Source organism: Perissodus microlepis, chromosome 23 (genome assembly GCF_051167445.1).
Source record: "Perissodus microlepis isolate ML-2025 ecotype Zambia chromosome 23, ASM5116744v1, whole genome shotgun sequence".
In the NCBI taxonomy this organism is placed as follows: domain Eukaryota; kingdom Metazoa; phylum Chordata; class Actinopteri; order Cichliformes; family Cichlidae; genus Perissodus; species Perissodus microlepis.
This window is the reverse complement of record NC_140482.1, coordinates 27,695,350-27,708,154: the sequence shown is the minus strand read 5'-3', so window position 1 is coordinate 27,708,154 and position 12,805 is coordinate 27,695,350. Positions and strand designations below refer to the sequence as shown.

General features: G+C 38.4%; 1 protein-coding gene across 11 annotated transcripts in view; it reads right to left on the bottom strand.

The window, feature by feature from the left end:
* naaladl2 (N-acetylated alpha-linked acidic dipeptidase like 2) overlaps positions 1 to 12,805 on the bottom strand; it is a 460,659-nt gene that overhangs the window by 11,212 nt on the left and 436,642 nt on the right. For all 11 annotated transcript variants that reach the window (XM_084921762.1, XM_084921764.1, XM_084921763.1 and 8 more), the window contains one exon: positions 9,844 to 10,042. In XM_084921762.1, coding sequence (XP_084777888.1) covers positions 9,844 to 10,042 — 199 coding nt within the window. The remainder of the gene's footprint in view (positions 1 to 9,843; positions 10,043 to 12,805) is intronic.

The following is a 12,805-nucleotide window of genomic DNA, read 5'->3' as shown; positions in this document are numbered from 1 at the left end:
TGTTTAGCACTCTTAGACTAATAGTCTTAGTCCTGTGAGTGAATGGTAACTTCCTTTATAAATGAGTGCTATTAAGCCTTAATGCTTTCCAGGCATGATGGAGCAGCTAATTTTAGCTTGGATGCTAATGGCAGTCTAGAACAATTAACATGTCTATTACTGCCATAAACTGTGAATAACACTGAACAGCAGAAGCCATTTATTCTGTTGGAATCTAGTGGAAAAGTACACAGCTAAAGAGGTGTCGGAGGGGAGACAGTGTACACCCCAGACACTGTGCGGATGCTAAAATCAAACATCACTGAGGTGTTACTGTTACAAGACAGAAATATAGTTGGCGAGAAAAGTCCTCATTATCAGTCAAGGTCAGCTGTCTCCAAGTAAATGTAATTTGATATGATTCATTGTGTTTATTTTTAAGCTGGACAGTTTGACTAAAATAAATTCATCAATTAATCTAGGAGCGCTCACTTTCTTGCACATGTACTGAGCAGAGCCAATGAATTACTGCTGCTCTGCCCTGAAAAGCTGCCGCCTGGGAAAAAAAGGGGGTGAAAAAGGAAAATCAAACACTGTGGAGTGTAAATTATTCCCCTTTTCACTTTTTTTGTCAGAAGGAATAAATATGTGTGAAATACTGTGAAGCAAGTTTTATGTTGCATTATTGCTGTTCTGCTCCATATGTATAAGAACTTGAAAAAGAAGTGGATCCACTCAATCCAAGATACATGGCTAATGGGGATTTAAATCATAACTGCCCAAATGAGGAACTGCATGTGATTTAGAGACTGTGTAAAATTATTAGTGTGAGGGTTACTTGTATGTATATTCGTCTTGGATGGTATTCTAAATTTGTAGCTTTTTGTTGTCCTCTCTTCTTGAACCTGCTTTACAATGAGATCACTAGTCAAAGGTCCAAAGTGGGGGTGTAATCAAAAGCTTTCTGTATATTCTCCCCCTGAAGGGAGGAATATGTAATCGGTTCCTTTTCTTTGTCTGTCTGTCTGTCTGTTGGGAGTCTAGGATCCACAGTTTTCAAGATATCATGTTCAAATGTTCTCTGAAGGAAGATACCAATAAAAGCTCGTGCTGATTTCATTTAGGTGAAAACGTCCTTATCCCACTTGTTTGATTTGTATCTGTAGTCAGATCTGGTTACTTACACGTGTGTTCTGTCATCTAGCAGAACCACAACTATGATGGAAGGCCACAGTGACAGTGTCGACTGCTGTCTGGTTGGTTAGTTATATTGACCTTGTCAGAACAGCTGATTTTATATTTCACAAAAGGCTAAAATATTTAATCAGTGTGACCATTGCAGTCCCTCGATAGCGTCTTAACCGGTGCTTGAGCAAGCGACCCAGAATTGCGCTCCGGCACCTGCAATTAAAAAGTAATTAAATCTAATACATAATAAATACGAAGTAAGTTCATTTTTCATGTGCTGCAGCCTTTTGTTCCTTCCAGCTGATGGCATGGAGACACTCAATAACTAAAAGAGTAATGTCATTCCACAGCCTCCCCTGTGCACACTGCACACATCCCTTTTTCCTTCTCAGTAGATGTCAGTCGGAGTAGTTGTGAAAAAGAAAGTTTTCACAGGACTGTGTGCCATCCATGGAAGTAGACCCCATTATCCAAACATCTGTAGGTCCATGTCTGTTATCAGTCTCTCTCACATGGTTGAAGATGAATTTTGATCTCCTTTGCTCTAGAGATGGACCGATCCGATATTACGTATCGGTATCGGTCCGATACTGACGTAAAATACTGGATCGGATATCGGAGAAAAATAAAAAAATGTAATCCGATCCATTAAATATCAAAAAAGCACCTCGCAAAACTTGCGACATGGCGTAACTCGGCTCATAACCATAGCACATCGCAGCAGTGCGGGTCACGTGATAGAGCGGCTGCGTGTATTTGTAGCCTCGCTAGCAATCCGGCATTTCATCTCCGAGGAAGTTATCCCAGAGAGAAGTAAAGCAAGTGTTCATCTCTGAATGTTTGTAAAGCATTCCCGCGTTAAGCTTAACAACAGATATATGGAGTGACCGCCTCTCTCTCTCCCTCTTCTGCTGCTACTTCAATCATGAAACTGATTAATGATTAGCTGATCGGCTTTCTGTCGCAAGTCCGTCTCTCTTGTTTTTCTTTTATTGCTCACTTCGCGCCAGAAAGAGGAAACCAGCGGCTGAACAACAGCAGCACCTTTAAGCTTGATAAGCGGTTGTTAGAATTTATTTAATATTACTTTCTACACCAGGATCCTTTTCTACGTAGCTGACGGCTGGTAACTGTGCAAGGGCGGATCTAGCAAAGTTTAGCCAGGGGGGCCGATAGGGCATGAACAGGGAAAAGGGGGCACAAAGACATACTTTTCTTTCTTATTCTCATTTAAAATGTCTAGCTTTTAATAAATAATTATCCGAATCTTACACCCAAAGTTTTAATCTGATGTAAAATGTATAGAAGTCCATTACTGTATATAGTAACTATTAAGTCTAATATACCCTAGTAAGCTATAGTACTTTTTCCTTTGGGAAGGTACCATCTGTGCAGTCTGCAATTTTGTTGAAGAAAGGTGTTGAATCTATTTGATTATTCTTGAAAAATAACTGATTTCTGTGTATTTTTTTTCACACTGCATCAAATTATAGTTGATTACGTCAATTAAGCATCATGAGGTGGAGGGTGGGAGGTGGTTCCCTATTTTATTTTATTTTATTTTATTTTATTTTATTTTTTTTGCTGGGAGTTTTAGAACCCTATTAGTTAGGTTGCTTAATATTTCTGCTAAGTACTCTTTAAAATACCAGAATAGGGAGGATGGAGTAGGATTAAGTTTATTAGATTGATCAGTATTGCTGAACTATGAAATATTTTGGGTGCAGTGTATTTTTTGCATACAGGTATAACAGAATAGCTTTAGTGTTTTTTTTTTTAACTTGAGTATGAACTTATACAAAAAGCAGCAAGATATTAAAAAAACTGTTTTATTGATTAAAAAATACACTATATCGGATTCATATCGGTATCGGCAGATATCCAAATTTATGATATCGGTATCGGTATCGGACATAAAAAAGTGGTATCGTGCCATCTCTACTTTGCTCTACAATGTTACTTCAAGTTCATTCAGGTTTGTTTGGATTCATTTATGCACAGCTCTGTCATGTAAGTTCCTGCCACAGCATTTTGGGTTTAAGGTCTGGACTTATCTAATCTGTCCCATTGCTACACGTTGATTCTTTTCTTTTTAAACATACTGCTGGTGTGCTTGACTTCTTTGTTCTTTTGTGTCACTCATTTTCAGCTAAGCTTTAGTTGTTGAACAGATACTTTCGGAGTTCATGGTGCACACAGTGACTGCAAGTTGCCTGTGGCCACAAAACAAGCCCACATCATCGCCTCCTGACAGTTGAGCTGAGTAGTATTTGAGATTTAGCTTGTTGGTTTGTGCAATTTCTCAGAGCACGGTCTGACCTTGGGGTGAATTTTCTGGGAGGTCCACTCATGGGAGGTTTGTGGCATTGTGCTAACACCTGAGCAGGCTAGACCAACAAACTGTCAAAACTTCTACTTTTATAGAGGTGGTCACATTTGCTGATGTATTTGATCAGAAGCACATAGCTGGTACTTACCTTCTTAAATCCTAAGGCAGCAGTACGGGTGTACTAGTGGACTGCATAGACTCGTGAAAACTTTCTTTTTCATTTAACTGCATAACAGAGAACTGAGTTACTTTTTATTTTTTTGAGAAGTGTAGATTAATTTAAAATGTCAAATGTGCAAATTTCAACACTTCAAACAGCTCAAGAAATATTAGAAACATAAGCTGATTATTTGCCAAATTGCACACAAACTAACTCTGGAACTGTTTTTTTTTCCCCATGAAAGTTGAAGAAAACAGATTCTTTTCAAAGGTAAGGCCTGCTTAGCAAGTGAAATTTGATCAAGTTAAAATTTAAGACATAGATGTAATATTATAAATGCAATGTTCTGGGTTTTTTAAAAAAAAAAAAATTGATTTGATCTGTACATGATATGTTAATTAGTTTTTTGATATTTTGAAATATTTTTGAAAACAGATTAAATGACATTGATTTTATGTCACTCATGAAGGTTATATATTAGTGAACTCAGCTGGTTTAATCTAGAAAGAGCAGCACAGGATAGCTCCAGTGCAGAACATACTACAAGTCACAAATGAATTTGTTCATGAATCAGTTTAAACCGCCATACTGGATCCTAGTTTGCCAACACACCAAACCTGCCTCACTAACTTCTCTTCTTAACTAACATTAGTCTAATCACTATTAAATGAAGCTTAGCCTAATTTCAATAAGGAACATCTGTAATCACTGGTCTTCCTGCTTTCTTGGTTGTTATGCTGCTTTTCTGTTCTTTACATGACTACTGGTTTCCCACACTGTCAATCTCAATACTGACATCGTTACCCTAGTCCAATGATCTTCTCGTCCACCTGTGAGCCAATCAGCCTCCGCTTCACATGGTTTAAATCTATGCTCTCCATCACTCTCCCTTTCGGACTCTTTCGTGCAAACCACCTTCTCCTCATCTCCAGTGAGAGGTGTAAGGGGCCCATCCAGGACTCCTAGTATTACTTGAATATATTTGGATGTAGTATTGTAGGGTCTACCTTACAATATAAAGTGCCCGTTGTTGTGATTTGGTGCTGTATAAATAACATTGAATTGAATTGAACTTGAAGTGGAGAGTAGTGGACCCAAATCCAGACAAACGAAACGTGGACAAAACAGGAATCTTAACGAAGGGCGAGCCGTTTATTGTGGCTAATAAAGACTACAAAACAAAGGCCGAGGCAAAACAATTCGACACTAAACTAAACCCAAACTGGGAAAACTAGAAAATATATGTGACAACTTTAAACATGAAAACCTGGGGTGGATACGAGGAAACCCGGAGACGTGGCGTGAGCATAACAGACAACCTGACAACGAATAACAGAAAACTGACACGCTAAATACACAGAGAGGAGATGAGGGGAGTGGAAACACACGGGGAACATAGCTGATACAAATGAAGATGACGCCAGAGGGGAAGCAAAATTAAACACATTGAACACGGAACACGAGACTGTCACAATAAAACAGGAAACATAAAGATGCAGACCTAAGACACACAGAGAGGCGAGAGAGATACACATAAACACGGGGAGGTGAACTTAACACTGAAGACATGACAGACTCACATGGGCGACACGGGAGTGAGACAAACACACAACCTCGGGGAATAAATCATAATGAAGGCAAACCACAAAACTCAAATATATCAGAATATAATACACAACTAAACTGTGTTTAAACAGGATCTAAATCATCATGATACCAACAAAATACACAATTAGCTCAGGATGCTGAGTGAAAAGACCCAGCACCCTGATGGAACCAAAACACGCTACTCCCATGCTTTCAAATAAATCGAACAAAGAAACAAGCCAACAAAAGTCAACTTCTCCATGGTTTAACATGTATGATTTGATACTAAGATCATTAAAGGAGACAAGTCTAATTTATTTATCTGGGGAAAAATTATTTTCTTGGCTTTGTTGACATAAATCATGGAAAGGATAATCGTTTTGATTTTCAATTTTATAAAAAGTGTATGTACCAAGTTAGGTATTTGTATCCATCTGTGAATGATTTATCCGTAACGTTATCTTGTGCATGAAGAGGCTTGTGCAGTTCAAATTCAGGTTTGTGCCAACACTACTGGCGAAGTTATAAGAACTTGTTGACTTCACATACTTTTTCGATTTATTATATTCAAACTTTTCCAGGAGAAGGTATGTGCCTTATTAAGAAGTTGTTTAAATGTGTGGTCCAGTTTATATGATGCATTTGTGTGTTTCTAATACAACATTATAGTTTCCTTTCATATAATCAGAGGAGGTCTAAATGAAAATGAGCTTTGTTTGAAGTTAAAAGAGGTCTCTTGGCCATTTGAATGGACTTTTGAATCCGTAGCTAGCTTCAGCTCCTCAGCTTCTACTGCAGTATTGAATCATGATGAATAAATAAACAAATAGCATAGGTTACATGAGTCAATTTTTATCCTGCACTGCAAACCAATCTCGTGAGGATTGACGAAAAGTTAGTGAGGATAAACTTTTCTGAATGTTAGAATTATTATACCTAAAACTGCAAAATAAAACCTACAACTCATACAGAAGCTACTTGTGAAGCCGATGTAAAAAGAGACACTGGACTTAAAGTGCTAAAAACAAACCAAAACCCCCCCGGTTTACGGAGTAGTTATCCTTGATGAGCATTGGAAATCCCACCACCAGTAGAAGGGTGTTAACGAGTGTACCTGCACCTATGTGCTCCTTGTGTCTTCTAATTTTGGACTGAGGTACGACTTCAAGAGGACAAAAGTTTGAGTTCAGCCAACTGGTTGGATTGAGAGGGATGGAAAAAAATACATTACTACAGTTTTCTATAGTTTAGAAGAAAAAGGAATCCAAACACTGAAGTAACACATATGGGATAGTAAGTAACGTTTTCACACAAAAACAGCACCTTAAATGGCTCCCAGGAGTCACAGGGAATCGTTTTTAGTTAAAACGTGAGAGTGGTCAAAAGTTAATTCATTGAATTTCTTGCCTAGTAAAAATGTTTAAGACTAATTTTGCTTTGCAGAGGTGGTGCTGTTATCCAGCAAACTGACATCCTCTTCTTTACTTTATATTTATATTTTGTATGTGACTATCAGTGAGAACTTGTTTTCTCTCCACTAGACTGTACTTGTTCTACTTTGCCCTCTCCCTGCACATTTCTGCATGCACCTTTGGCTCTGTGGGCTGACGTTTTCTGACCTGTAGTTACTGACCCCACCAACCTGCTCACTTTTTATTGTCTGTTGTCTCCTGGCTCCTCTCTCACCCTAACATTTCAAGTACATGGCCTCACTTCATTTCTTTTTCTATTCTTTTACTTTTTTTTCGTCCTGTTGAAATTCTTTCCCCACTTTTGCAAAGTTCTTCCTCAAAGGTGTTTGTTGGGTTGCCTCTGTAATATTGTGAAGCTCTGCTGACACTACTTATGTTAGGATTTGTTAGTATATAAAGTTCTTTAATGTAATAACATTTTGTCTGCTATTTAAAATACAAAACACAAAAAACAAAAGAATAATGTACGTTAAGACGGAAAAGACATTAAGGTTAGCCAATCCAAAAGTAATTTGGTGGTTTGTATAACTGCACCAGCTCCTATAAGAGGTTTTCTGCTGCAGAGGACAAGTTAGTCTTACCAGCTTCAGAACAAGAACCACATTTAATGCTTACCAGAGTTACAGAAGCAGCAACAATAACATCAAATGTTGGGAGAGACAGAAATCAAAACTTTATGACCAAAATGCTGAAAAACAATCCAATACTGAAAATCTGTCAATAAGTAGTTAATACAAGATTGTGTAAAAAGCTTCAGGAGCTGAAACATGAAGCTGTTCAGAGAATAAACATAGTGCACAGCTGACTTACCTACTTACAAAGGTATCATAGAAAAGGATGCTAATTTGAAGAACCTGTGTGTGTTACAGTATTACAAATGCTGACAGGGTCTCTCTTATCCAAAATGAAATGAGATTAGACTATCCGTGATAAAGTATCTTTCCTGTAATCCCTTACTGTCGCTGCTCTATTCATCAGCAAATTTGAATTCCTGGATTTGGCCTCCGGAGTTGCCACGTGTTCCAAATGTTTCCCAGGCATAGTGGGAACTGTTTAGATGAGTCATTGCTATGCAGGCTACAGGCCATTGTGTTCAAACAGGTGTAACCTACAAGCTTGTTCTTTGCCTGCCAGGATTTTCTGAATAAGCTAGTGATTGAACCACTTTCATTCAGCTGCACTGGGCCACCACTACAATCAATGTGTACAGTTTTGGGATATTTCTCATGATCACACTCGCACAATGAAGAGTTCTGCACCCTAAACAGGTGACATTTAATAAAGGCCTCTCTAATTATCTGTTTAATGACAGCTCACCAGAAGACCTTTTCAAATAAGGTCATGAATTTAAATAACTCCAGGGTATATATACCAAGCAATGTGACTGCCTCATTCTCTGTATGTTATTAAACATATGAATTCCAGTTCAGATCATTCAAGACCGATCGAACGAGAACAAATAAGATCCGCTGAGGGATTCCTAAACAAGGTAAATACAGAACACATTCACAATGCTCGTTTACCTTCCTCTTTGTTATATAGGGACATCAAAATGCGTTATGTAAGAAGGAGTTGATATGGCAACGAAAGATTGGACTGGAGTGGATTAGATTTAACGCCGCCTCTTAGTAGTGAACATACTTCTGTGTTCATTAGGCCTTGTGCTGTGATGATAGTGGTTGCTAGCTAGTGGTCGAGGAAAAAAACTTTTAAACAAATAAACTAATGGAGTGACGAAACTTAAAGGTCCAGACAGAAAAAAGAGACACAATGAGAGGAGTCAAAATGGCAGGAATTTAATTAGACATCCTTGGTTGGATGTACCAAAATACAATATTTGTACACTGTATTTTTTTGTTCTGCGTGTGAATTTTATGCACTCTGTCATATGGACTTTATGGTTTTAGTGACCACTTATGTTTAGTTGAGTTCACAATTTGGCTGCACCTACCAGTGATGGAGGGCAGAGCATTTGATTGCTCACTTGATCATCTTTAATAAAAAAGTTAACTTGTTAATACAGAATCAACATTTCTGCTCACGCCATAAAGTTTTCACAAAAAACAAAGGAAAAATCAAAAATGCAGGCGATCCAGCAGAAACCCAACTTCCAACAACTAAAAGAGGGCGACAGAAGGCACATGCAGACAAACAAGGAGGCACATTTTGGAAAAGGATGTGTAAAAGAAACACACTTTCATTTCAGGATAGAACACAATAAACTTGTTTCGAGTATTGTTCACATGAGCTTTGCTCAAGTAGTTTCCTTCATTTTCATCCCTGTGGAATTTTTGACCACTAATAATGCCTTACAGCAGTGTTTAACCAGTTTTTTTTATCATCTTGTAAACCAACAAATGTGAAAACCACATATTCCTACTAGTGGAGTCGACTGACAACAGCTGGCAAAAATGCTACGCAAAGACCTCAAGGGCATTTTTTGTGAACAAAGGCAGGAAAGAACACTGCCGGTCAACAAATACGCATATTTCTAACTATTCAAAAATTCCAGTTTGCAAAGACTTCATCAATAGGGAAACTTTATCACACACAACTTTCTTTTTTAATGAGAAAATGCCATCTAGTATCATTGATAAATGGTATGTGATGCTGGAGCGCACAGCAAATGCAATGGCTTGGCTGTATCTGGGGAGCTGAGTAGGTATGTGAGAACATGCAAACTGAACCACGCTAACAAGGAGGTAGGAGGACCAACTGTGCCATCGGTGATGTGGAGGAGGCAACTGTGAGTGAGCCAAAGGTGGAAAAGGTTTCTGAGAAGAATGTTGTTCCAGTCATCTCCAAGTTTGCTTAGCTTAGATTTAAGACCTTTTAATGCCATGTGGAATAAATAATAAACTTTAACAATGTAAAAAGGCAAAGAAATGAACTGGTAACCCATAAAAACACAGAGAAAACAGCCACATTGATATAGGATGAAACTTCTAATGTCAAACAATTAATTAAAATATATTCAAGATTGTGGAGATTTTATTATGTAACATAATCTTGCAGGTCTTGAAACTGAAAGCATCGGTATCCTGGGGGTGCATTGGCTAACGGTAAATGGAATGCTTATACCTCCTTACACCAATGTTGCAACTCTGAAGCAATAACTCTTCTCCTACCTGTACACTCCAGGCGGTGTCTGTGGGATGATGAAGCTCTTCTCCAGGTCACGGAGTACATCATTCAGCATCCGCACGTGGGAGGGGTCACGCTCTTTTGGGTCATTTGCCGGCCGCATAGTTTCTGACTGGAAGAAAGCTGCATGGTCTCTGAGAGCGGAGGCTGAGGAAAGCAAGGGCAGCGATAGTGCACTCTTGTCTAGACGGATATGTACAAAAAGAAAGAAAGAAAAACAACAGGAACAATGGATGAAAAAGAATAGCACGTTTAAGCTATGTCCACAAAAAAATATTAGCCTAAAAAGAGAGACGATATGGAGTCACTAGGTTGTGGTTTGAACGTTTGAGAACCAAAATCTCGGAGTAAATGTCTCAACAACACCTGTGAAATGAACAATTTACACCTTAAGGGCCGTTTCAGGACTGGACTGCCAGTAACAAGGACCAAATCACATTCTTATAAGCCACATCACATTTGAAGGTGATCTTATGTATAAAATACAGACAAAATGAATGCATGGCAACACAAGTTTACATCACATGTCAAAGCATAAACCCCATGGGTCAGCTGTCAGGATCGACACAGTATCAAATATAACACAATAAAACACTGCGGTGCATTGTCTGGAGTCTCGTGCATGTCAGATGCCCTTGCTGGGAACAGCAGCCTTTGCATTATTAGCTGGAGCAAAATAAGTGGTGCAATCATAGATTTTCATAAAACTGCACGTGTGAGTGGTCAGAACAGGGCTTCCATGGAGCAATCTAAAAATAACAGCAGCACTGGAAATCAGAAATTCACAAAGACCTTGAAAGTCAAAATAAGGCAAGGTTTTTGATTTTAATGAGCAGAGTCAGAGGTTTGTCTGATTGCACCTTATAGCCAGAATCAGATGGGAAATTGCCCTGTTATAACCGGTGCCTTCTTCAGCATATACCACAATAATAGAAGTCATTTAGGGACGAACTTAAACCACATATTAAACTGATACAGCTCATGGACGGATGAAAGAAGAGTCATGAAATACTTCTCTAAATAGTTAAAGCTGCTAGCCTTTGCATGCTTTTTTCACAAGTTTAAAGATCAGGAATGAGCTGCGTCACATGCTCAGATGCTGCTGGTCACATTTATGCATTGTGGATATCAGCTGCGGGTATTAGAAAAATCAGAAATCAGTTATTTTCTTATTTTACTTCTTCTTCTCATAGCATAGCAAAAAGTTTACACCATACATCTGTTCCCTATCTGGCTTCAAAATTAGTTTGTGACCTGAGTAGTCTCTCTTTTAAACCTTCCACCAACTGGGCACTAAACACACTAAATTAAACAGATTCCCCTATCGAGCTAACGCGCATACATATCCAGTAACGATGCAATGTTGTCCTCATTAGGCTGTCAACACAAAACAGGCTTGTTTTACAGTACATTTGGCACCGCAAATCAATTACCTTTCATTTACAGTTAATTGCCTTGTATTCTTGGCTCTATTAAATGATATCTGGCTGGATTCAATGGGCCTGTTTTGGAAAGGCTGAAATCTGCCATGCAACTGTTTGCATGAGGACAAAGGTTCTTGTTCAGGTGTTCGGCTCTTAATGGTCAACTGTCAGTTAGCAATAAGCAGTACACAGCAGTAAGCACAGAAGTAACACTGTTGCCAAACTGAGGAAAATAATGTACAGAGGTCATTTTTAATTTATTCTAATATACGAGCTGATTATGTCCTTTATGCTTTCCATGTTTGCATATGTAGAAAAACAATGATGACCCATGCATTCCAGAGGAAACACAAAACTTCATTGTTAACATTTCCATTAAAGAATAACAATGAAATAAATCACTGCAGGATTTTTGATACTTATACATAAGTATTCTCATATGGTTACTATTACTATTGGTATTATGCTGTTTTGCTCCAGACCTGCTATGACAGACATCCAAAAAAGAAAAACGAAAAAAGAAAACAACTGGGCAGGGGTGAGCTTAAGCTAGAATTACCCTAATTTACCATTAATCTAAAGGGGATCTATCTGGCGATTGCGGACTTCACTGAACCCATAAAAGGAGATGAAAGATACAGACATCGTGCAAGGTTCAGCTGTATGAAAGTTGTTCCTGGATTTGGAGAATGTGAAGAGCTGTCTGCCTGGGATGACAGAAGAGAGAAGGGCAGACTTCTTGAGGATTATGTGTTATTATTCTAAAGAACAGCATAAACTAATGCCTTCCAAGATATTAATCGACAGACCTTCCCGCGTGTTTGTGCTCCTTCAGATAAGAGTGTGTCACAGTAGGTTTGAGAACAGAGCGTGACTCATTGCAGAGGAGAGTGGAAGACAGAGGGGACAAAAATAGACAACGAGCGCAGTTCTCTCCTACAAATTTAAATGGCTCTGGCTTCTCGCAGCCAGCTGGGACTCATGAAATATTGTTTGATTGTTGTAATCCATCACATCTTTTGACACACAGGGACGTGTGTGAGTGTGTTTGTGTTTGTGTATACAGTTGGGACATGGCCTCATGCGATGACAGAGGCAGAGAGAAGAAGTAAAGGAAAGAGCTTTAAAGTGATGTTTTTTTTCAACATTCATTTATATCAGAATCTACAAATATTCGAGGAAATTATTCTCATTTTCACGTATTCTTCAAGAATCCTGACTTTCCGATTTTGCGTTTGTCTTTATTTAGTTTTTAATTAGAGTGTTTTTTTGTCTGTTGCTGTTTTTTGAAATGACACTTGCATTAGGACCAAGTAGAAAATATAACCAAACCTACATTACCTGTTCTGTCAAAGATACCAAGCATCAAACTGCAGCTTTGTGACTAAAACTTAACTAGCTACGTGTTTTAAAAGGTAGTGTAATCTACCTATCAGCGCTGTAAAGATTTTCAGTTGTACCAGAGCTGTCATTTTATTTATAGCTCTTATAGCGTCAATAAAATATTCATCATGGGGTGTAT